The sequence below is a fragment of the Sminthopsis crassicaudata genome, chromosome 2 (genome assembly GCF_048593235.1).
Source record: "Sminthopsis crassicaudata isolate SCR6 chromosome 2, ASM4859323v1, whole genome shotgun sequence".
Lineage (NCBI taxonomy): Eukaryota > Metazoa > Chordata > Mammalia > Dasyuromorphia > Dasyuridae > Sminthopsis > Sminthopsis crassicaudata.
The window spans coordinates 430,490,219-430,517,300 of NC_133618.1; the positions used below are offsets into that span (position 1 = coordinate 430,490,219).

At 38.2% G+C, this 27,082-nt stretch overlaps 1 protein-coding gene across 3 annotated transcripts in view; it reads right to left on the reverse strand.

Moving 5' to 3' along the window:
- AFAP1L1 (actin filament associated protein 1 like 1) overlaps positions 1–21,485 on the reverse strand; it is a 57,183-nt gene extending 35,698 nt beyond the window's left edge. For all 3 annotated transcript variants that reach the window (XM_074292123.1, XM_074292122.1, XM_074292121.1), the window contains exon 1: positions 21,323–21,485. In XM_074292123.1, the coding sequence (XP_074148224.1) occupies positions 21,323–21,338 (16 nt within the window). In that variant the 5' untranslated portion in view covers positions 21,339–21,485. The remainder of the gene's footprint in view (positions 1–21,322) is intronic.
- Positions 21,486–27,082: the final 5,597 nt, after the last annotated feature.

Sequence of the window (27,082 nt, forward strand, 5' to 3'; positions counted from 1 at the left end):
GGTTTTGAGTGGATTTATCACCTTGGCTCCTGAGCTGAAGGACGCTGGACCCTGGCACCATTTTCCATGCCTTTTCTGCATAGTATAGGATGGGCTACATGAATTTGCATGGAGTTTTGGATAGAGAGATGGCCTCACAGTCAGGGGCATTTGGTTTCAAGTCCCATTTCTAACTAGCTATGTGACTCTGGGCAAATTTCTTAATCTCTCATTCCTCCCAGGAGACTTTCTGGAGCTGTAAATTGCAGAGCAGGTGTTGTTCTGCATTGATTGAAAGTTCCCTATAGTCATGAAAGCATAACTCTGATCAAAAAAACAAAAACACAAAAATCCATAGAGGCCCAGGCATTTTTCTCATCCCAAGCAGACCTTTAAAAGGCCAGCCCTGCTCTGGGTCCAGGATGTCTGCAGGAAGTAGCTTTTCCTGTCCTATCAATTCATATTCTTCAATCTCTTGAAACTTCTGTTTCCCTCTTCTTGACTCTTTGGCTCTGGCCAAATTAAATGTTAACCCTTTCCAACTAAGTTACTGCTTTTCCTCCATTAGGAACAGCACCTTTTAAAGAAATTGGCACAGAATACTGGAAGGAGTGCTGGACTGGGGAGTTAGGGGCTCCAAATTTTAGCTCTGTTATTTACTATTTTCATGAACTTGACAATTCATAGTGTTGTACTACAAGTTGTCAAGTTAAATCAATAAGCATCTAAATGCATACTAGGTGCCAGGCATTGTACTAAATGCTGGAAATTTTTTAAAAGGTGGGGATGGGGGTGGAGAATGGACAAAAATAATCCTTGAATTTTGAGTTTACCATCTAATGGAGAGAGAACATGTAAAAAACTATGTACAAAATATATACAGGATAAATTGAAGGTGACCTCAAAGGGAAAGAACTAGCCCTATGATTCCTTAGAGGTAAGGTGAGAGATTTTTCTAGTTTAAACTCTCCCCATTTAATAGAGCACGAATTGGCCCAGAAATAAGAAGAAACTTTATAGAATCCTAGGATTTAAAGCTGAAAGGAGTATTTTGTGCCATATACTTTAACACTTTCCATTTTACAGAAAAGGTCCAGAGATAGGAAATTACTTGGCTTAGGTCACACAAATAATTTGTGTGTTTTTGAACCCTCTGACACCAAGTTCAGGGCTCTTCTCCAGATACCATGTGAGTCCATATTTAAGATCTAGAAAGCAGGGCCAAGAAAACAAAACACATAGTATGTACAGTAATGTAAATGGAAAGAATAATCAAAAGTAATCATAACAAAATTATAAAAATTAACTAGGATATCAATGAAGAGATAAGAGGTAGATACTTTCCCCATGGGAATGAAAGGTCCATAGGCATTTCAAATTACACATGTTTTGGGACTTTTTCAATGTATTCATCAGCTGTCCTGAATTTTTTTCTTCTACAAATGAAGTGATGAGAGAAAGGGAAGGGATAATAAAAAATAAAAATTAAAAAAATTAAAGCCCCAGAGCATTATTTGTTGCTATAGCCTCAGGCTGAGCTCCTTACTACCTGTGCCCTGGTTCAAGGTACTAGCCTAGCCAACCCTCCTTTTCCTGTTCTATAAAATAGTCATAACACTTGTCCTTCCTATTTTCTGGGTCTATTGGGAGGAAAGTGCTTTGTAAACCTTAAAGAACCACAGGAACTGGAGATCATTGCCACCACCAAATACAAGGAAATGGACAAGATGATGTAAGATTCCTTACATCGCCACATTAGATGATGCCAGATGTTTCATGGAGGGGCTCATTAAGTCACCCAAGGTCACAGAGGGGCAGCTGATGGAAAGAGATAATTTTTTTAAAACACATTATCCCCAAAAACTATCCCAAGAATTAGTATTTCAGCAAAAGCGCTGTTCTTGAAATCAGGAAGAATTGAATTCAAATCCTGCCTCTGATTGTATGATCCTAGTAGCTGTGTCAAAGTTCATCTTTGTTGTGCAGCATTTTCTCAGTACATGCCTATGGAATGACTGAATGAAGACTGATTTCACATATAATTTCACAAGGAAATGCAGCTGTTTCCAAGCAGTCAGTTTCCTCCTTGGCTGAAGAACAAGGAAACCCCAGGGAACACAGGGGCAGTTCCTCAGGGCCATCCTGAAAACTATGGCCAGGCAGAGGGGCTGCCTTACTTAGCTCAGAGATCACTGTTCTCAGAGGACCTAGCCCAAGACAGAAAATTGGAAAATAGGAGAAAATTTTCTTTCCCTGACCTCCCTAATCAAATAGGGCTAATACTCCAAGAGCTACTGTCTCATTTGGTATCTAGGGGTCTCTCGACCCACAGCCAAATATTCATCACCATTATAATAATATTGACAATATTAGTTCATCACTATGTGGTATATCCAGTTTATTAAGCATGTTCCTTAGAATGATCTTGTGAGAAGGTGGCCTACAAGTTTTCTTCCCATTGTAGAGATGGGAAATAGAAGGCTCATAAAAATAAAGTAGCTTACTCAAAGACATAGCTGGCAAAGGTCTGAGCCAGGATTCAAATTTTTTTAGTTATTTTTACTCTCCTCAAAGGTTATGTACCCCTCAGTATGTAAATAACTTGCTTTGTATATATTTGTTATATATTTGTTAGCATGTACAAGATAAATAAAAAACAATTAACAAAGTGAAGGTATCAAATTTAAGAGGGGTTGGGGAAGGTTTCTCACAGAAGATAAATCTGGTTGGAGGTCAGAGGTCAGGAGCTGGAACAGAGGAGAGAACAGAGAGAGCATGGGAACACTGAGGTAGTATTAGAGTCTTCACTGATAATCCAGATTTTCCTTCTATTTCATATTTAATGGCTCTGCCTATTGTCAGATTCTAGTCTCTCTTCTAATATTATCCTCTCCTGTTAGATTCAAAGGATCTTCTGAAATATAATCTCAGGCATGAGTCAGACTAAGCTAAAAACACTTATCAGTGGACACCATCCGGTCTTACTTGACCAGTTGATTATCTTCTCCCTTTCTGTACTTACAGAGGTCAACAACGGATCAATAGGCTTCCACACCTGGACATCTTTCTGCCTGCTAATATGTTCTCTATATCCTGGCTGTGTTCAGTTCCGAGTTTTATTTGCCTACTGGACACCTGGACCTTCCAAAGACTGTCATAGAACCAATATGACAACTCCCCTTTTAAGTGTTAAGGAATCTCTTCCTTTTCCCATAGCCAGTTCTTGTCTCATCCAACCTACTGCAAAAGTATCCAGCTGGGGCTATAAGGACATCTCCCTTCCTTCCTTTGAATTGACAAGCACTTCCCTCCAATCCTTGGTGAAGGCCAGACAACAGATTGGAAGTAGGGGCCAGAGCAGCCAGCTGGATCAGCATTGTTTATCATTCAAACAAACACTTCCTGACCTTACAAAGCCATAAGACTACAGCAGGGGACAAGTGGAATTGAATGTAAAAAAAAAAAAAAATTAAACCCACAAACACAAACCCACAAGCAAAAACAAAATAAATAATGTAGCAATAAACTTCAATTTTTTTCTCTTCTCTCACTCTACTTTAGGAAGAGTACTGACTCTGATATTAGAAGATGCTTAGGGTCCAAATCACAGTTATCAATTATTACTAATATAAAACGAGGGGGTTGAACTAGAATGCTTTTAAAGTCCTTACTATCTCTAGATTGGAGATGAGTTAACATTTATTAAGCACCTACTATGTTCTAGACACTGCTAAACAGTGAAACTACAAAGGCAAAAGACAGTTGTTATCTTTTAGGAAACTCATATGCAAACAATGATGGTAAGACACATGAAAGTTAAATTTTTTAACAAAGGGAAGACCCTCACATTAAGGAGCTTACTAAGAAACATGTATTTTTATGAATTCTAGTCTATCTGCTACAGTTCTCTAATAATTCAGGATGGTGGGTCAGGGAATTCCATGTTCTGAATCAATCAATTATTCTTTCATAAGTGCTTGTATACCCTTCCAAATTGGAAGACTTTGAATATGGGCCCTGTGACAGCTGAGGACCAGTCCAACTAAGTACAGAGAATTGATCATTTAGGTTGAGGATAAATTTATGTATTTTTTGTATTAAAAAAAAAAAAACAGCAACTTGAAAAACTTATATATGGTGTCAGAGAGTTGTGAAGTACAAGGGTAGGGACTAGATAGGAACCATAAAAAGAATACAGATATTCTGTAGCACTGAAGTTGAAATAACCACAACTTAAGTTCAAAAGCTTGGGATCTTGTATCTAGACAGAAACTGTACAAATATTAAACACACAATATCGTATGTTATAGTTGTCTGTCTTTTCTCCATATTAGACTAAGTTCTAATAGTTCTCTAGAGAGTGGGTACATTCTTGTATGTTCAAGAATATAGTGAGTATGGCTTCCCCTACACTCTAAAAATATCTATAAATAGGAAAACTGATAAATGAAGCAAGCTGATTAAGTACCTACTATGTGCCTGGCACTGTTCTAACAGCTGGAGAGAACCAGAGGTCTTCTTATTGTTATTTGTTGGGCAGTGAATAGAGAATAGGCCAGGAGTGTGGAAGATCTGAGTTCAAATTTGACCTCAGACATTTATTAGCTATGTGACCTTGGACAAGCCACTTAACTCAGTTTGACTCCATATCCTCATTTGTAAAAATGAGCTGATGAGCTGGAGAAGGAAAAGGCAAACCACTCTAGCATCTCTACCAAAAAAAAAAAACAAAAAAAACTCAAAAAGAGTCACAAAGAGTCAAGCCATGACTGAAATGATTGAACATCAAGATCAGGGGAAACTTTAGAGGAAGTGACCTGAGAACAGGACCTTAGGACTGGCTGGTGAGTCAACTCACAACACATTTTAGGGAATGTATGTAGCTTGGCTATTACATAGGACACTCTTTAAGTGTCCTGTGCAGGCATAAAGCTGGAGACAGAAGATCCCAGAAAGGTAGGTAGGAGTAAGACCATGGAGGATCTTGAATGTCAAAGAGTTTAAATTATCTGATAGGCAAGTCAGCCAGCCATTTAACATCTACTTGTGAAAATTAAAGGAATCAAAAGGAGAAGGCAGATTAGGATCAAGCCTAAAGTACAATTCTTTGATTAGAAAAATTCACAGAACTTTGGAAGACACAGCTGGAAAAGACACATTTCCACTTTCTAATTTTGCAGGGGAAGATGAGTGTTATTCCCTAGGTCTTAAAGCTAGTGGCAGAACCTGGATCCAAACCCGGGTTTCCTAAATCCCTATCTAGAGGCACTTTCCACTGACCCATTTTAGTACTTCCCTGGCTCAGGTTTCATCACCAGGAAACTTATCAGCTTCCTTCCTATCAAGCTGTTTTCCAAAATATAGTTCTCTGTTAGTCACTGGAGAGATGAGCAGCTGATTTTGGTGGAAGCTGCTCAAGGCTGAGGGACTGAGTTCTCCCAGAATTGTTCTTTGTCTTCAAGATTCTTCCCCCTTGAATTCACAAAGGAAATGATTTCAGGAGGAAGTGGGGAAGCTGGGACTTACACACAGAGAGAGATATAAAGAACTATAGTAAATATACATACATGTATGCACATATACCCAGATTCGGGCATGCATACAGCATATAGTCATATGCACACCTATACATGTAAACGCAAGTGTATACACTCTCAAAAAAAAAAAAAAACTTAGAATATGGAATTAAAAAAAAAACTAAATTAAAATTACACCTGTGATGTTTTCTACATTTGTTGTCTTGTGCAACCCTGGGTATCAGGGTTCTCTTAAAAGCCAGCCCTGGATCAAGAATCTCATGAGATAAGGACCTTTAGATATACTCAGGCTCTAGAACAAGGTGACAACTGCTTCATTCAACAACGCTTTCAAACAGCTAGCTGTTCAAAGCTGAACATAAAAAATTTGAGACATAATTTCTGGATTTTATATTCATATATATACACATATATATACATATTTGTATATTTTAAGTTTTCAATAGTATTTTATTTTTCCAAGATACTTTTCAACATTCACTTCTGCAAAACCTTGTGCTCCAAACTTTTCTCCCTCACTCCCACAGTCCAACATAGATTAAGCATGCACAATTCTTTTAAATATATTTCCATATTCATCATGTTGTACAAGAAAAATCAGATCAAAAGGGAAAAAATGAGAAAGAAAAAAAAAACTAAACAAACAAATCACCACAACAAAAATACTATGCTTTGATCCACATTCAGTGTCCAGATTCTCTTTTTAAATACGAATGGCACTCTCCATCTATTGGAATCGCCCAAGTCTACTGGAATTGCCTTGAATCATCTCATTGTTGAAAAAAGCCAGGTCCACCACAGTTGATCATCACAAATCTTATTGTTACTGTATATAATGTTTTCTTGGTTCTGGATAATAGCATATTATTAATAAAAGGATGGTCATTTGAAAATCTTTCTTAAACCAAAAATCCCTCATAGAACTCAATGCTTATATGCCTTAGGAAGATCCAGTAGTCCTGATGATGGAAATCAATGGATTGGTTTAATTATTTATAATTATGAGAATATCACATTGACAGTGTGGATCTATTCTAATGAGGGTCTAGGATACTTGACTGATTAGATCACTTCCTAATCACTGCCACTCTTGGACAATCTAATTGAATATTTTATCACCACTCAAATCTGAGTAAACACAAAGAGCTTCCCCACCTGGGTAGAAGAACTGAGGAGCAATGTCCTTCAGATGCTGGCTTGGGCTATTTAAAAGGTAATAAATTCTGTCTTCTCCATATTAACAGTTATTTTAAAGGGCTAATCATAAGTCTTTCTTCTGGATAAATACATGGAGTTTGTATGTACATAGGATTTAGCAGAGAATTTGCCCAAATTTACAGTTAGTAAGTGATTGAATCAAAGAGGTTATATTTACTCCTTCAGAGCTTCCCTCCCAAAATACTTTCCGAATCTAATCATTATGGACCATCCCCTAATGGACTATAGGCTTGATAAGGTCACAGACCAAGCAGAGATGCAGAAGCATGGAATAGGAGAAAATCAGAGCCTGGGCACTACCTCTTAAGATTGTGAATGAATCCTTCCTCTTCATTTAAAATCTTGGTTTATAAGATGTCAAAGTAAGAACTTAGTCTAGAAGATCTCAAAGGTTCATTGTGGAATAAACATTCTGCAGTTCTATGATTTATTTCCTTCACACAAAGCCGATTCCTCATCAATATAATGTCAACCATAATACAGCTAACTACTAGCTTCCAGGGCTGTTGAGAGGCAATTGCTAATGTGCTGTGAGCTTAGGCATTTAACCTTTGCTTGCCCAAGTTTCTTAATCTGTAAAATGGAAGTAATAATAGCATCTATCTCCTAGGTAGTGAGGATCCCTACTGAGATAATATTTGTAAGGGACAGTGAAGCACAGTGCTTCATACATAATTAGCACTATATAATTGTTGGCTATTGTTATTATTACTATTATGTAAGCATATAATATACTATATATAGGATATAATATAGTTACACGTCTATAATGTAATATATTAGATATAATATAGTATTATATTTACATATTTAATTTATATATTATATATAACATATATTCTATAATTACAATATAGTATATTTACCATTTAAGGATATACTATATAAACACAGTGGAAAAAGTTCTAAATTTGAATTCAAGAATTTGGGTTCAAATCTCAGCTTGGTTATTTAAAAGAGTCTGTATTCCCAATTGCAAGGAACTTTCAAATACTGTCCACATCCAGAGAAAGAACTATGGACTCAGATCAAAATATACTTTTTTTTTTCCTTTCTCATGGTTTTTCCTTTTTGTCCTGATTTTTTTCACAACTATGACTAATATGGAAATTGTTTAACATGGCCATAACATGTATCACCTATATTAGAATGCCTGTTGTCTTGGAGAGGGAAAAGAAAGGGAGAAAGAGAAAATTTTGGAACTCAAAATCTTACAAAAATGAAATGTTGAAAACTATTCTTATATGTAATTGAAAAAAATACCATTAAATGCAAAAATAAAAATAAAAAGAATAAAGATCCTTGAGTATAGGGATTGTATGCCTGGCATTTGGGAAGTATTTTATAAATCCATCAATTGATTTAGCATCTCTAGCCTAGATACAAAAACTTGGGCCAGCCTACTACCTTTGACATTATTTAACTTTTCTGAGCCTCACTTTTCCTTTTATAAAATGAGGTTAGATGATCTCCATGGCATCTACTAACTCTAAAATCTCATGAGCCTTAAGTACAGAGGTCTGCACACAGTGATCTTTTGGTATCCAAAATGTCAGCAATGTTTAAGATCCCCTTTAGCCTAGTTTCTCTAAACCATGTCTCCCCCTTCTCTGAGTGGCACAGAACACTGTATTGATTCATATCCTGAATTACTAATGGGTCACATATGAGAGAATTTGGACTACTGAATATCATCTTCAAGGTCCCTTCTAGTTCTAAATCTATGATTATATGTGCTCTTGTATTTATTATCTGTTTCTACATACACACACTCACACACACACACAGGCTAGGATCATAGTCGAAAGGACCTTGGAACTTTTTAAATCCAAAGTTCTCATTATATGGTTAAAGAGAGGTGAAGCCAATTAGAACCATCATTTGGCTTCAGTTCCTTTGATTCCAGAGCCAAAGTGCTCTTTCCGCTGTTATCTTGGACAAATGCCTCCTCCTCTCTGTACCCCTGTTTCTTTCTGTGTAACAGTGCAGTAAGACTAAATGATCCCCTCACACTGCTAAAATCCATGACCTTAGGATCTTAGGCTGCCTCAAAAGTTGATTGAGAGCATTTTGAGGATGGGTGTGGCTGGCAGAAACTGCCTGGCTAAGGGAGTGTCAAGGCTGAGGTGGAGAAAAAAGGAGCCGACCCTTCCCCATCCCACTTTCCCCCCACCCCTCCACAGCCCCGACAGATCAGTTTTCTTCTTAATTCAGGCTGTTCTAAAAAAAGCTAAGGGTTTGGCGGCTGCCACATTCCCAGGAGGAGGAACTGCTGTGGCAATATTGCTGAGCATTCTGCCCTAACAGCTGAGGCTTGGAGCAAGAATAACCCAGCCCTCCCTGACCCACAGTAGCCCTCACTCCCACAAGGCCCCATGGAGGAGTTTGGAAGAGAGGTTGGAACTCTCCAAATGGAATTTTAGATCAATCTATCCTGGGACCCCTCTCAGACCAGTTTAGGCCTTCCTATTTACTCAAACAGATTTCTCAGCAGTGAACTGGAAGAGAGTCAGCTAGATTCCATATTGAAACTCTTGAATCCAACTCCCACCTTACAGAGTTTTGGATAAGTCAATTCTCTTGATGACATCTATTAAAATGAAGGAGCTGGAACTAGGTTCCTTCTACTTGTAAATATTATGAAATACCTCAAATATAACAGCTAAGGAGAGAAAGGTGGAAGAATAAGACAGAAACAATCAGGAAAAAAAGTCCTAGACCTCAACAAAACTCCTAGTCCCCTGTTTATATTTAAATCTAGACATGGAGTAGATCATGCTACTTCTCTTGATCTGTTTCCTTATCTGTAAAAGGGGAACAACAGTATTTACAATGCTGCCTCTTAAAGTGCCTGAAAAGGTCAAACACCATATCTTAGGCTTTGATTGGTATAGAATTCCAGGTGAAAAAACTTCCTGTACTGCTTCTTAGCAATGAGATGTTTCCCAAAAAGTCCCCATGTAAGGCTCTCATTTGACAGGCTATTGCCTACTTCTGGGTCTCAGTTTCTTGATATGTACATTGAGAATAATAATCCCTGCCATGAGCCACTCTTAAGAGATTTAAGAGATTCATTCATAGTCACACAGATAGCAAACATTAGAGCCAGGATTCAAATCCAGACTTCCCAACTTCAGATCTAGCATTCATTTTTTCCTATGAGCAGAAATGAACTTCTATTTCCAGGAAAATTATGGCAGGATTACTCCAGTAGGAAAGGAAGGGAGGGTTGATGGGCAGGTAAAAGAGCAGAGGGAAGTAGAAGGGTTCTTGTCTCTTCTGAAGTCTTCTGAATCCAAAAATGACTAAGTTCTGTAAATTCAAAGAAGTTCAGCCTATCTCTTAGAGAATACACTGAAACACCTTGTTGCCTTCACTGCTGTTCTGCATGGTGGGGGAGGTTAGCAGTAATTCCCTTGATAGATATAATGTGGCTTAAAGAATCCTGGACTGGCAATCAGGACACCTTAGTTCTAATCCTGGCTCTATTGTCACATTGCTGGGTGATTATGAGCAAAAAATCCCCATTTTCTCTGTGAATCCCAATTTGTCTGACAAATGGAGATACTGGACCTTTCTGGATCTATCAGTTGTTTGTGAAAACAGTTTGTGATGTAGCATATAAAAAGTCTTTTTACACTCCTACAAAGACTTCCCACTCTAATTCATGATATATTGAGAAGATGATTACTCATCCTTCAAAAAGGCCAATCCAGCATTAGACTGGGGATGATTCCTAAGGAAACACTGAATAATCTCGGGGATCATTGCTGCCAAGGATGAAGGAGGAGAAGGGATGCCCCAGTTGAAAGCAACATGATGAAGTAGAAATCTACATACAGTTGGATAAATTTAGCCTTGATGAGGAAGATGGAATTTAATCCTCTGGCACCAGAGGGAAAGAGGTGAGGATGTGTGGAACTATTGAGGAAATTTGATATTGGAAGCAGAAACTCATCAGAACTTTCCAATAAAGTAAACGGTAACTAGGGGAAAAAACCGAGGAAAAAAACATTGTTCATTTATGAAAATATTGCAAAGATCTGGTCTAGTAATTAATACAATTTTTAAAATTAAAAAAATTCATTCATTTAATAATAAATTCATTTTTCCAATCTGCAGAGGCTAGAGAGAGGCAAGGAAGATGCTTGTAGCTCAGGAGAAACTTTGAAAGTAAAAACAAATAATTTGAACTGACAGGTTAGGGAGGCAGGGAGAAAAAGAGTGGTACTAGTGTTACTTATTCCTGAATCTCTTTCACCATTTCTTCTCCCTGCCTCAGCTTCCAAATGCAGACCAAAGAGCTTCGAATATACATTCAACTCTATGAAGTCTAATTCTATTGGTCTGCTTTTCACTTTTGAATTTTGAAAGAACCTGAGCTCTTCTGTGAACCTGGATAGAGCATTCCCTTAAAAAGGGAATGACCAACTAATTGAGTGAATGATCATGAATGAATGAATAAGGGACATGCCCTTTCAGATCTACAAATGCCTAAATCTTTATTTCTGGTTAAATTTGGACTCTTTGAGGAAGGAAGAAATGAAGGAAATTGAATTGCTGAACCAGAGAACTATAAAGATTTATTGCTCAGTACACCCCTCTCCCTCCTCTCTTCTCTATAAGGAAATGAAATTTAGACTTGAGAGTCACACAGCCTGAGATTCAAACCCTTTACTAAATGTGTGATGGGCAAGTCTTTATATTCTCTAGAAATCTCAGCTTTTTCTTCTATAAAATGGGGTTGTTGTGAAAAAATATATACATATTATTAATTTTCATTCCTCCTCTTCTTCCTTTTCTCACCTTCCTCCCCTTCAAAAACACTCCGTTAAAAAGGGTTTGTCAGTCCAAACTCTGCCATTATGACTTGGATTTGTCTCATGGTCTCAGTTTCCCTCTCTATAAAATGAAAGGATCATATCAGATGATCAGATGAAGTTCCTGTCACTTCTGAAACTTATGATCCTAAGGGCTCTGTCCTTCCCTTCCCCCACTTCCCCATTTCCATTTCCCTCTTCTACTCCTTGTAATCATTTACTCCCTTCATATTTTTTCCTTCCCCCTTCCTGCCTCCCCTCACACATACACACTATTAAGTCAGACAAAGAATTAGCAAGTGATAACTACTTTTGCAAACAGCACAGCTGGATTCCCAGGGCTGATGCAGGAAGGGACAATCCATACCACCCCTCTCCACCCTCCACCCCTCATTTCCTTCTGACCTCTCCCTCTTCATTCTATCACAGACTATATAAGGAGGATACTTGTGAGGGAGAGAGCCATCTGCATCCAAACAGAACTATGGGACTGAATGTGGATCACCACATAGTATTTTCACCTTTTTTGTTGTTGTTTGCTTGCTTGTTTTTTTCCTTTCTCATTTTTTACCTTTTTAATCTTATTTTTCTTGTGTAACATGATAAATGTGGAAATATGTTTAGAAGATTTGCACAGTTTAATCTATAGTGGATTGCTTGCTGTCTAGAGAAGGGGAGAAGGGAGGAGAGGAGAAAAACAAAACACAAAGTTTTGCAGGATGAATGCTGAAAACTATCTTTGTATGTATTTTGAAAAATGAAAAGCTATTATTTTTTAAAAGAGCATTTATGAAAAAGATAAGGGGGGGTTAGGGGTTGGGAGAAATACTTCACTGTTAAGAGCTGCAAGTCATAAAAGGCACAAAAGAATGAGCACAAGCTCAGTTGAGTCAGGGGACCAAGATTTCAATTTCAAATCTTGGCTGTTCTTCCTTATAATCTATGACCTTGGAACAGTCACTTCCTCTCTGTGGGGAAGTTTCCTCCACTATAAAAGATGGGAGGTTGGACTAGATCAAAGATTCTTAGCCTGGAGTCTCTGCATTTGCTTATTTTTAAAATATATTTTGTTAACTATATTTCAATATTAATGTTTCTTTTGTAATCCTATGCATTTTTATCTTATACATTTAAAAACATTATTCTGAGAAGACATCTTTAGGCTACATCAGGCTGCCAAAGGGGTCCCAGACACACAAAAAAAGGTTAAGACCCTCTGGACTAGATAGATGATCTCTCAATTCCCTTTTAGGAATATGATCTGAGTTCTAACAAGGCAGTCCTAGGGGCTGCCTGGAATTTGAAGCTCTGGTACTTTTGGAGTAAATAAACATCCTTTTCATCAATATTCCCCAGTGTACTTTGTGGCACATTCTCTTTGGGTTCCTAGACCAAGAGGAAGGATAGTTGTGGAGCAATGGTGAAGCAAGTGAGGGATGGTAGGCTTTATTAAGAGACACTGGGAAGAATCATTAGCTGTAGATATAGAAGTAACCTTACAGATGATCTAGTCTTGCACTCTCATTTTATATAGAGAAACTAAGGCTCAGATAAAAAGTACTGTCCATGGTCACAGAGAGAAGTAGCAAAGTTGGGATTCTTGCCTAACTTGAGTATGAGTATGAGTATGAGTCCTTCACAGTTCAGAAATTAAATGTCTTATGAATTTATATAAATTTATACCACAAATTTATATTCAATCTCAATAGTTCTTTTTCTGGATCCAAATGGCATTTTCTATCCAAAGTTTATTGGAATTGCCTTTCAAAGACGTGAACTTGAACAGACTTGGAAAGATAGTAAAGGATAGAAGTGTTCCATGGGATCAAAGAATTGAACATGACTCGATGACTGAACAATGACAACAATTGGTAAATGGTCATGATTCAGAAAAGTTATGTGTGTGTAAAATAACATGTCAAATGCATGGAAAGAATGTACCAAGTAAAAGGTAGCAACCATGAAAAATCCCCTTTAAAAACAACCAACTTAATTTAGCTGTAAAATAAAATACCAATTTTGATGCTAAAAACACTAATATTTCTACAACCCTTTAAAAGAGGTTTTGTCTATATACTTTCATCTGGCCCTCAAAGTATCTTTGTGGGGGAGTTAATATGGAGTTAAGAATATATAGATGTCTTCCCACTTTTGAGATTCTATTTCTTGTCAGTAACAATGGGTAATTCCAACATTCTATTCAAGTGTATAGACAATGCCAAGATGATGGAGAATAGACAGGTCTTTGAGAGCTTTCTGGCTTCCCTCAGAGCACCTTGAAGCCTCTTAACTGGTTTTGTAGTGACAGAACCCACAAATATTTGGAGTGTAACAAATTTCTGCAAGATATTTGGGAAGAACATCAGACAAGGTCTGTTTCAATCAGGCACTGGGGTGGGAGGGGGGTGGCTAAGCATAGGTGCAAGCTCAGGCACCCAGGGGCAAAGTGGCCTTTGTGTGCCAAAAGAAGGTACCAAGGAGACAAAATTCAGCAGCGTTGGCTATTCTGTTCTGATTCAGAAACCAATGGATCAGCAGATTAGCTGTGAGACAGCCAACACAACTACAAAAGGCAAAGAGACCCTGAACCCCAGAATAACTCGGGACTTTACTACACCCATCCAGCATTGGAAGGAAGCCAGCAGCACCTACCCCAGAACAGCATGAAACTGCTGTTGCCTATAGAGGAAGCTTGAGACAATCCCCCCTTTGCCCTAAGAGCAGACTTCAACCTTTAAAAATGAGCAAAAAACAAGCAAAAAGAGCTCTGAGCATGGATAGGTTTTATGGAGTCAATAGGACAGATTTCAAATCCTGAGGACACTAAAAGCAAAACATCTCCAGATGAAACCCCAAAGGATGATATGAATTGGTCTCCCATCTTATAAAGTTCTCTTTGAAGAATTAAAAAATGATCTTCAAAGAGAGTTAGAAGAAAAATGGGGAAAGGAAATGGGAATTTTTGCAGGAGTTTGGAAAAAGGAAACAAATTATCTGAAGAAAACTTAAATTTAGCAATATGGAAAAAGCTTTTAACACCTTTACAAAAGAGATTTTATGAAATGGAAAAAGAAAACATGAAAAACAGAATTTGTGAAATAGAAAATAAATCCAATGATCTCATTTAAAAGTTCAACTGGCCAAATACAACAGGAGATAAAAAAAGCTAACTAAAGAAAATAATACTAAATATTAAATAATACTAGAAATTAGAATTGAACAAATGGAAGTGAATGAATCAATAAGACAATCAAAAATCAGTCAAAACAAAACCCCCCAAAAATGACAATTACAAGAAAATGTAATGGAAAAACAAATGACTTGGAAAATAGATCCAGGAAAGACAATCTAATGTACTACCTGAAAATCATGATTAAAAAAAATAAAAAAATAAAAAAAGAGCCTATTTAAGTCCATGAATCCACTCAACTTACAAGGAGTAAGCCAAAATCTCTTGAATACTTCTGCTGATGGAGAAGGCACTACTGTCTCCAAGAACAGTCCATTTCACTGTTATACACTAGCAACTGAATTAACTGGAAATTTTTTTCCCCACTTAAGTCCGCTTCCCTTCATTTCATTTACCCATTTACCTCTTATCTCAGAAGCAAAACCAAGGGGCATGATTTAACAAAATGATAAATTTGAAGTTAGAGGATCTGGGTTCAAATTCTGTATCCACTACCTGAATAAGTCTGAGTGTTGGGACTAGATGATCTCTTAGTCTCTCTTCTAGCTCTAAATCCTATGATCTTAAATCTAGTCCTTCAAATCCTCAAAGGTCTTCTTTTCTCCAGACTAAAGATTCCCAGTTCATTCATCTGATACTTAAATTGGCAAGATTTCAAGTGCCCTCCCCATCCTGGTCCCCACCTTTGAGCACATACACACCAGTATGTTCATGGGCCTTCTAAAAATGTAGCACACAGAACTAGGTACTGTATCAATCCCAACCAGGCAAAAAAAAGATGGGGTCCTGATCTCCATTATTCTAAAAACTGGTGATTTTGGCAGTACCAGTTTAAAGATGAGGAACATGAAGTTAGATGAAGAAACTGCCCAAAGTCAGTCTCTGACTCCTGATCAATGGATTTCACCACAGCATCCATTTTTTTTAATGGTGTTTTCTTCAGAACAGAAGAACTCTATACAGTAACCTTCATTCCCTCTGCTAACCCCTCACCTACCTCTTCCAGTGGCCATTGTCTCCCTGCCCATGTGTTCCCAGAGCAAACTAATCCCTCACTCCTATACTAACAATCCAAGGCTCTTAGGTAATCAAGAGCATATATTCTCATTTATGGATTGTTAACATGTCAGAATGTGAAAAAGTGAGAAATGTACACTTATTTCTTTTCTTTTCTTTTCTTTTTAACAGAAGTATTGGCAAACGTCCTGGATTTGAGGTCAATTTTGACTCTAGTTGTTCAGTCATGTCCAACTCTTTATGACTTCATTTTGGGATTTTCTTAGCAAAGATATTGGGAATAGTTTGCCATTTCCTTTTCCAAATTATTTGACAGAAGAGGAAACTGAGGCAAACAGGCTTATGTGACTTGCCCAGAGTCACATAGATAGGAAGAAGAGGAAGTTGAACTGGGGTCTTCCTGACTCTAAGCCCAGCAATTCTATTCACTATGTAGCTGTCCATCTATTTATTAGTTAGTGTGGCCAATAACTAGTGATAATGGGTAGGGATAAAGTTGTGACAAAGCATAGCAACTGGAGTGTCAGATTTGTACTCAAGAACTGGATTCAAATTTTGTTTCTAATAAGTTTTCTAAGCTACAGACAAATCTTTAAGTTAAAAGGGTACATCTGAACTTCTCTTCCTGATTTCTCACATCCAGGAATCAAGACCTGCTTATTCTTCTACCAAAATACCTTTCAAACTCACCTCCATTCGTACACTCACATTTCTAATGTCTCACCACAGGTTCTCATTACCCATTGACTAGATTGCTCTAATACTCTCCTAACTGGTCTTCCTCATCTAATCACTCTCCAATGGAGACCGCACAAACTAATAAGTTATGTTCAAAACAAACAAGCAAACAAATAAAAAGCTCAAATCCCTAAACTCACTCAAAAAAATAAAACAAACGGCTTTTCATTGCCTTTGGAGTAAGTTTGCAAACTATGATATACATAATTTCAATTATCCTCTTAAAAGCCTTCAGGTAGGTGGTATGGTTTATTCCCATTTTATAGATAATAAAGCTATAAAGCTTTATACATGATCCATGTGTAAAAATGGAAGTGATCTGCCTAGTGCATGGCTAGTGAGTAGCAAAGAGGATAGATTCAAGACCATCTTTGCCAACTCTATGTCCAGCATTCTTTCCACAAAAGCCCCATTTCCTTTTCAAAATCCTTAATTACAGATTTAGTACCCAGTAGTCATCTCCCTAGCTGTGAGGCATCACAGCTGAAGGCAAAATCACTCCAAAAACCCTTATATTTTAAGAATCTATGATTTTAATGATTTGGGTACCTTACTCTGATAGTAAAGACTACCCTCTGACTTAGAAGATCTTTAAAAAGTTGCTAACATTTGCACTCTCAGTTGTTTGCTTGCATTTTTATCTTTTTAAATCCGATTTTTCTTGTGCAACAAGAAAACTGTATAAATATGTACATATATATTGTATTTAACATATACTTATATTATACTTATAAACATATAACATGTTTAACATGTATGGATCTGCCTGCCATCCAGGGGAGGGGGTGGAGGGAAGGAGGGGAAAAATTGGAACAGAAGTGTTTGCAAGGGTTGTTGAAAAATTAGCCATGCATGTTTTGTAAATAAAAGCTATAATAATAAAAAGTTGCTATGCTAAAATAATCAAGCTTAGGACAACCTTGTTTCTGGAAAGAAGAAACTTTTGTAGATTGGTAAAATTAGACAAGGTGTGAACTCCTGGAGTTGCTTTAATTTTAGAAAGCCAGGATCATCTCCTAGCCTCTGAATAGGACTTTAATGGGGAAATATCATACCAGTGAACTAGGAGAAGTATTCATTCCATGTTACTAGAACCAAAGACATAGTTAATAAGCATTATATGCTTACTTTATGTCAGGCACTGTGCTAATCACTGGGAATACAAAAAGAAAAATAAAACAGTCCCTGACATCAAAGACATGTATAAATAGAATATACTGGAGATAATCAAGGGAGATGCTAGCATTAATGTGGATCAAGAAAGGATTTTTGTAGATAGGATTTTATTTGGTATTTGAAGCAAGTCAAGGAAGCCAGGAGATAAAGATGAGGAAGAATATTTCAGGCATAAGAAACAACCAATGAAGAAATAATAAGTAGCATTTGTATAATGCCTTAAGATTTGAAAAGTGCTTTATAAATATCTCATATGATCTTCCTGGGATTATTTCCATTTTACAAATGAAGAAACTGGGGCTGATAGACTAAATGATGTGGATGAAGTGGAAAAAGCTTAGTCTGCAGAGGGAGTATCTCATTCAAGGAACAACAAGGGCAATGTTACTGCATTGCAAAGTCTATGGAATGGAGGGAAAGTAAGGTATAAGAAAAATAGAAGGTAGGAAAAGGGCAAGTTATAAAGAGCTCTTTCAGTGCCAAAAGACAGAATTCATATTTGATCATGGAGGTGATAGGGAACAATTGGAATTTATTGTACAGGGGGTGACATGGTTAATCCACTTTTGGGTAAGTTTGATGAGTGAAGGATGGTTTAGACTGGCAGGGACATAAACTAATAGGCTAATGCCCTACTTGTTTAGGTGTATGGTGATGAGGGCCTCATCAGGATAATGACAGTATTAGAAGGGAATATCTATACAAAGGGAAAATCAACAGGACTTAGTCACAGGTTGGATAATGGAGGGAAGGGAGATAATGAAAGTTTCAGATGACATCTAGGCTGGAGGCTTAGGTAATTGGAAGAATGGTGGTGCTTCAAAAGTAATAAGAAAGTTTGGAAGGGGGAGGATTTGTAGGAAAAGATAATGAGTTCAGTTATGGAAATACTGAGTTTAAAATATTTCTGGGGCATCCAATTTGGGAATGTTTAAGAAGCATTTCGTGTTAACATACGTTTAGAGCTGGATGAGTAGAAGTGAAATCATCAATATATAGGTAGGTGATCATTGAAACTATGGAAACTGATGAGATCATTGAGGCAAATAGTAAAGAGGAAGAGAAAAGAGCCAAAAACAGAGCACAAGAGGGAAAACAGTAATTCATTTTTATGGTATTTTACTGTTTGCAAAGTATTCCCCCCCCCCAATATAATCCAAATTAAGTCCAATATCATCCACCAGTACAGGTGTTAGCAGTGCAAGTTTATCTTTTTAAAATATCCCCCCCAAATGCCTAAAACACAGTAGGTGATTAATAAATGCGCATTCACAACTGACTGTAGGAGTTAGAATAAAGCATCATCTTGTCCAATTCCTTCATTTAAGAGAAGAAATTGAGTCAGTTCTTCTTAAGGGAAGTAACCTGACCCAAGAACTATTTAGTTATCAAAAGTAGAATTTTAATCTAGATTTTTTTCTAATTTCAAAATACTTCCCTCTATATTAGGCTAATTATCCATAAATAGCACTTTTAGGATATTGGAACATAAAACAAATCCTTTATCTGGAAAAAAGATCAACTAGGTCACACTTCTATTTCTTAGATGAAATCACTTATGTATATCAAGATGGAAGTGAGTTGTCCAAGGTCAGAATTAGTAGCAGAGACCAAAGTTTGAGAAGCCAAGACTCCTGATGCTCAGTCCAGGGTTCTTTTGAATAAATCAGACCTCATTCTTGAAGTGATAATCATATTTCCATTATGCTTTTATGCATGTGTAGAAAGATTATTTATTCCCTTTGGGCTAATTCAGTCTAAATTTAAACACTGGGAATTGGAAAAGCATGTATTGTATTTTTCATCTTCTAGAAAAAGGAAAAGAACTGGAAGAGGGAGGGTTGGGAGGAGTTAGCTGTATAACCCCTTATTTTTTCTCATATTGATCTATCCTGATTCAGTCCCATTAAAAATTATAAGATTAAATCTGGATTTAGAAGGGGCCTTAAAAGCCATCCAATCCAACCCTTACTCTGAGGATGAGGAAACCAAAGTCCATCAATGTAAAGTGATGTGCCCAAGCACAAAGTTAGGAAACATCAGAGGCTGGCAGGATTAGAAACCTTAGGTAGGACAGCTAGGTAATATGGTGGATGGAGCTCTGGCTCATGGGTCAGGAAGTGTTTCAAATCCTTCTGCAGATACTAGCTGCAGGAAACCCTGAACAAATCACTTAACCCTATTTGCCTTAGTTTCCTCATCTGTAAAATGAGCTAGACAAGGAAACGGCAAACCATCTCAGTATCTTTGACAAGAAAGATTGGAAAAACTGATGAAGAACATTGAGACTCCAAGGCCAACACTCTTTCCCCTGTTCATACTGCATTACTATTGACACCCTTGCTCCAGCCACAGAAGTCATTTCAGTTCTTGCTTTATCTAAGGCAACTAACTGTCAATTCTCTGGAACCAAGCATCTGAAGGCTCAGCACCATCATAGAAGTTTATGGCCCCCTCCCTTTCAAACTTCTAATAATAATAATAATAATCTATATGCATATATCAATCAATCAACAAGTATTTATCAGATATATCAGCTACTATGTTAAGCACTAAGATAAAGAAAATAGTATTAAGTCGCCCCTACCCTAAAAGAGTTAAGCTTCAATTAAAAAACTCAAAGGCTATCTCAGTTCTCAGTAGTTTACAATGTACTTTTTTCACTACAAGGTGGTGAGTTGGGAGGAGTGGTTATTCCCATTACTCATTAAGAAACAGGCTCAAGGAGGTGACTTTAAGATACATGATCAGAACCAGAGTTAAACTCAGGTAGTCGATGCAGTGAGTGCATTTTCCATTCCTATGTTTCTGTAACTCTCAAACAAACCCACAGGGGCCTGAAATCACAAGTTACCTAACCCTTCAGCATCCTGGGTAAGCCCGGGCAGGTATATCCCAGAACCAGGAAGGGTTAGAGTATCGAAAAGGAGGGGGACGGAAGAGGGAAGGGAGGGAGGCAAGTAGGGAGGAGTAGCAGGATGTGAGGGGAATAGGAAAGACGGGGAGTAGGGAGGGAATGAGGCAGAAGGTCAAGTGTAGGGTTCGTGGAGAAGAGGGGGAAGGGGAATAAAGGAATATAGGGGAAGGAGAGGGGGAAGGATGAAAGAATAAGGAACGGAAGTGCTCAAAAGGTGACTGGTGAACTGAGGGAGAGAGGAATAGTGAACAGAGGAGCATTAGTTTAAAAGTGAAGAGGAGAATCGGAAAGTGGTGAAGAGAAGGCCTGGGGAGTAGGAAGTGGCAGGGACGCCTTGGAATTTCCAGGGACCAGAATCTGCAGAAAAGGTAAGTGGGATAAGGGCCACTGAGGGGCAGCGGGGTTCACAGGAGTGAGAAGTTACGGGGTTAGAAACGCTTAGGACTTCATACGTATTCTGCAGTACCTTAGGGAGCAGAGAGGCACTAAGACGCCCAGTGTCCCCGAGACTATGGCCCCAGCATCCCCAGTGTATACACACAATCCTTTCTTCCAGGCTCCCTAGAGTGAGGAGACAAGTGCAAAGGCTTTCTGTCCTCTACCCCTACCCCCTCAAAAGTTCTCTAGCCACTACCTCCCCACGACATCACTCCTCCCCCATACACAGGCTTCCCCACCTTTCCTTCTCCTCCTCCCCTCTTCCCCCCTTCCCCTCCCGCCCCAGTCTCACCTCGGTTCTGCTCCATAGGAACAGCGCATTAAACCTAGGCTGGGGACGCAAAGGAGCAGACGGGTGCTTGAACTGCAGCCCGTTTCAGGACCGAATGCGCCGGAGTTGCGCCTTTCCAGTCGCCTCAGCAGAGGCTGGGACAGTCCCAGCAGGGGTTGAAAGTGGCAGCCTCCAGCCCCAGCAGCCCCAAATATCCCCACCCACAGACAGGATGCACCGCCCAAGCCCCCTGCTCCCGCCCAGTCTTACCCCAGGCTCTGCGCCACCCGCGCCCTGGAGTTCACTCCTCCCCTGAACTCTGCTGTCCAGGGCGGGACCAGCCTCCTTATCTGAATACTTCCAATTGAGCCTGCAGTGGAGGAAAAGAGCTTTGCTAGGCAATGAGATAGATCTTTGGGGTTCGAATCTGGTTTCTGACAGGTATGGCCACACCTCGATTTTGACGAATCCTACAATTTAGAGCCGAAAGAAAACTTAGTAGTCGCTTAGTTCAGTTATTTTAACCTACAAGGAAGAAGACCGAGGCAAAGAATTAAAAACCCGAAGTCTCATGAAGTTCAGATCTGAACTAGGCCTGGTCTACTACTTAGTGGGACTGAGTGGGACTCAGTTTTCCTTAGCTGGAAAATAAAGAGATTGGACCAGGTGATCTCTAAGGTCATTTCTTGCTTTAACTTTTATTGGTCAGTTAGTCAACTGGCATTCATTAAGCACCAACTTTGTCCTGGGCACGATCATCCTTCCCTTTTATCTATTTAGTCAACAAACGCTAAGCAAAAAGGGGGAGTAATATGAGGAACCAGTGGAACTGTAGTTTGGAGCCAGGAGGAAAAGGATTAAAATGCCAAACAGAAGAATTTGAATTTGAACCTAGAAGCCAAAGGGGGGGGGGGGGAAAAAAAGCTATTTTTGGTTATTGAAAGGGGAAGGTTGTGGTTGGACCTGTATTTTAAGACTATCTTTTTTGGTAATCATATGGAAGATGGTTTGAAAAAAGAAACTTGAGCAGGGAGACCAATTAGGAGGCTATTGCTGCAGTCCAGATGAGAGCTGATGAAATTGCAAAGTGCTGTCAATTCAAACTACTTTGTGTGCAGAGAAGGGGGTGAATGGGAAATTTGTGGAGGAGTTTGAATTGATAACACCTTGCAACTAGTAGATGTAAGACTAGAGAAAGTGAAGAATCAAGGATCATGCTGAGACGGAAAACTTGTCTAGAAAGATAGTGATATGCTAGACAAAAGTGTCAAAGTTGGTTTGTTCTGAGGAATGTCCCTTCTACAACATTCAGGAGCTCTTTATCATCTACAGGGTAAAATAAAAAACTCTGGACCTGGCATTCAAGGTGCTATATAATAGCTCATATGATAATGATAAACTGTCATCTAAAGGAAATTAAGTAACTACCATGTGCTGGGCACTGTGCTAATGCTAAGTACTGGGTATATAAAGGCAAAACATTCACACACACCCATAGTTCCTGCCTTTAAGATGCTCACAGTTGATTGTGGGAGCTAACGTGCAAATAATCAAATACAAACAAGATAAAGCCAGGATAAGTTGGAGATAATCAACAAAGGAAAGATAGTAGTTTTAAAGGGGATTGATGCAGATGAGATTTTAATTGTGTCTTAAAGGAAGGAAACCAGGAAAGTTAAGAGATAGCAGTGAGGAGGGATAGAATTCCAGCTACAGGGAACAGCCAGAAAAAAAAAAAAAAAAAAAAAAAAAAAAAAAGCAGATGAGAGTATTTGGAGGGAAAGAAGGTATAAGAATATTGAATAGGTAGGAAGTGAGCTCACATTTATATAGTGCTTTTTCTAATAAAGTGCTTTTCTGATCTCTAATGTGACAGAGCTGGGTTCTCATTAAATCTAAAAAGATAAGTCTCACTAAGCAGAGCAAACTTCCAGTACAGGCTGGTTATGGACTTTATAGCTGCTGACTAAAGAATAGGATCAGAGAGCTAGGATCAGAGAGCTGCCACCAGTTTTGGCCACTGGGGAGGTGACTTTTTCAACCTCAACAACCCTCAATGGCTATCTCAGTTACAGAGGAGTTGTGACCTGTGCCAGTTGAGCTAACGTGATAAATTCTTGAGATAATGAAGTAGACAGCAGAGGCTCTGGAAGGTCTTCTGCAATAGCCTGTGTGGGTGTTGGTCCTCCTTTATAAATGGGGAAAGTGAGGATCAGAGAATTTAAGATTTTTTAGGGTCACAAAGTTACGACAGGCTCATGCCAGGACTTGAACTCAGATTTACTACTTCCAAGATCAAAGTTGGACCTGCCAATGTAGCATTAATGACTCCACAAGCTTTAGTTTTTTAATAGAACAATTATAATGATAATGATGATGTTGGTGATGATGAGAATGGAATTGATGCTGATATTAATTATGCTACCCGAATACTAAGATGCCAAAGAAAGAAGATAGCCATTTTAGGTAGATTCTCTCTAGAAAATTTACTGAAGTACTAGAAAAAGAATTGAACATGATGGGAAGGCAAGGAAACACCTTTGTTTTGTTGTTCTTCAGTTGTTTTTCAAGTCTGAGTCTATGCCCTCATTTTGGGTTTTATTGGTAAAGATGCTAGAATGGTTTGTCATTTACTTGTCTAGCTTATTTTACAGATTAAAAAAGCTGAGGCAAATAGGGTTTAGTGACTTAATCAAATTCATATACTAGTAAATGTCTGAGGACACTTTTGACCTTAGGAAGATGAGTGTTCTGGGTTCTAGATCGAGTGTGCTATCCACTGTACCATCTAGCTGCCTAATAATTAATATTATTAAAAAGTCATCCCCCCTATGGCCAAAGCTGGTGACAGCTCTCTGATCCTAGCAATTCTTTGGTCAGTAGCTATAAAGTCCATAACCAACTTGTACTGGAAGTTTGCTTTGCTTAGTGAGACTTATCAGACTTTACTTTTCAGATTTAATGAAAACCCAGCCCTAATAATTTAGAGTTTACAAAAAAAATCCCTCACATCCCTGTGAAGGAGATAATAATGTTATTATTCACATTTTACAATGAACTTAACTTTGATCTAGAGAGAAAGAATAACTTGCTTAGGGTCACATAGTTGGTAAATGTCACATTCAGGATTCCACCCCTTTCAAATGGTGTTTCCAGACTGATCTATTAGTCGAGTGAATGAAGCTGACTATTATTCCCTTCTTCAAAAACGTGTTAGGGCTCCCCTTTTCCTAGTTTAACACTCAAGTTGAACTTGCTACTGTACCATTAGTGACCCCACAAGCTTCAGTTTGCTAATAGATTAGAACATGATGCTACTGGTAGTGATAATGATGATAATGCCGATATGATAATGATTATATCCTGCTTTTATAGTTATCTGCCACTGCTCCTTTTCATGCACTCTATGTTCCAATCAAACTAACCTGCAATTAAGAACTGTGCTAGAGTCAGCTTGTATAGACTCAGAAGATCAGATTGTTAAATGTTCAATGTGAACATTTATACCTTGGAATTCCATAAATGATGCAAATCAGCAGCTTTTATTTCTTTGATTTATTACTTTGTTGATTGTCTAAGCTTCAGAATGTAACGGAAAAAATGTTAATCCATATTAAATTTAAAGCGTGTTGTGTGCACATTTTCTCCCCCCTGAGATCTGGTAACTAAATATTTCCTAGCACACCTTACCTAATGTTCTCTCTCACTGCAATTCCACGTAGTTGTGTAAGCCATCCCCCATGCCTAAAATGCATTTTTGCTACATTTCTCTCTTGAAATTTTCCCTTAAAGCCCTGGGTTAGTTACCATCTTTTCAGGAAGTCTTCCCTGATCCTCCTCAGATTGTCTCACAGCCCTTTGCCAATGTATCTCCTTTGCTCTGGTCACATTCTATCTACTATCTCATTCACTTATATACATGTCTTATCTCTCTATTAGATACCCCCAAGATCAGGATTTCAAATAACCAATTGTGACAGTGGCTGGAACTCTGGGCCTAGAATCAGAAAATTCATATACCTGAGTTCAAATCTAGTCTCTGACATTTTACTAGCTATGTGAGCCTGGGCAAGTCACTTAATTTTGTTTGCCTCAGTTTCCTCCTCTGTAAAATGAGCAGAAAGAAATAGCAAACTGCTCTAGTATCTTTGCCAAGAAAATCCCAAATGGGATTGTGAAGAGTTCAGCAACAACAAAGATCAGCCTTACTCACAGAGACTGTTGTTTAACTTTCATTCAATGAGGACCATGACATCAGGGAGATGATGCCAAAAGGTACTTTTATTTCCTAGGAGAGGTTGTGGACAAAATAAGGAGGTAAAATATACATCAGGAGTAGTAAATATGAAATATATTCAGGAGAGCAATGTAATGCATATTATATATAGTTAGCAAGAAAAAGGGGTTAACTAGGGAGAAGACAAGTTCCCTAATAAAACTCACAATTAATCAGAAAAAAGGGAATACATCATAATTTGGGACTATGCCATTTACTGGCAGACTAAATCTATAGGCTTTAGCAGACTGAGTCCAAAGAGGATTAACAAAAGAAGGGGGTTATACCATTAATTTGAGTATTAAAACTAAGAAAAGAATGGCTATAACAAGGAGAAAGATATCATGAAACATGGGGGAGGGAGGTGAAAAAAAGACACCACAACTTGGAGCATGGCAGACTGAAAACTAAAAAAAGACTGAACAAAGATGGCATAGGCCTTGGGCAGATTTATTGGGAAAATTTAACTTTGGGGGTTTGACATTATAACTTGGCTTTCTGATTGGGATTTCCCAAGACCTCCACCAAAGGGTTGGACTGTAAGGTTGAACTGATTTCATCAAGGTCTTTCCCTGCTTGCCTCAAAGAGTATTATAAAATTTTATCAGTATTTCAGGCTTTTTCTGCTAATTTACTTAGCTACCCAGGACCTCATCATTTCTGTCTACAGTTCTAGAATTTCAGATCTGGAAGCAACTCATCAAAGTCTATTTAGGCCAGTGTTGTTGTTGTTGTTTCTCCTTTTACTCAAAGAGAACCATGACATCAGAGAGGTGATGCCATGACCTATAAGGCAATTGGATTTAAGTGAGGGTGGTCTATGAAAAATCACCACCCTCTCTTCCTCTTGCAGTGACATCTGGGCACTGCAAAATATAGATGTGGGCAAAATATAAATCAGAATGACTAGAGATGGCCCTAGATGCAGTGGGAGACTGACCCACTAAGGTCTTTAACAGTTTGATTGATTGAGGCAACACCCAGTCAGTGATTAAAACTAGGTTAAAATTGAGTCAAAGAATGACTTCTTTAACTTAGTCAAAAGAAAAAAAAATCCAATTGAAGTGGGCAAGATCTTAAGGATCTGGGGACAAAACAGAAAGAATTGCTATTTACATTCATTCTGAGGCACTCAAGGCCCAAACTATGACCAAATGGGGCTTAAGTAGGGACCTATTGTTGGCCAATCAATGAGAGCCAGAATTATTTGGATTGAAGACATGGCTCTTACGAAAGAAATCTTGCTGGTGAACCTCAAAATATATTGGGAGGTTTCAGTAATCAAAAAAAAAAGTTATATTCCTTCAGGCAGAGAACTCATACATAAGTATATGATGTCCTATCCAGACAGAAGGAAGGAAAAAAAAAGATAAAGAAGGTAGGAAGGGAGGAAAGGAAAAAGGGAAGGAGAGAGGGAAGAAGAAAGGGTTTCTTACTGAGTTCTAGTTGGTTCTCCACTGGGATAGCTCTACTCAAAAACAAACAAAAGTTGTTTTTCTAGAATA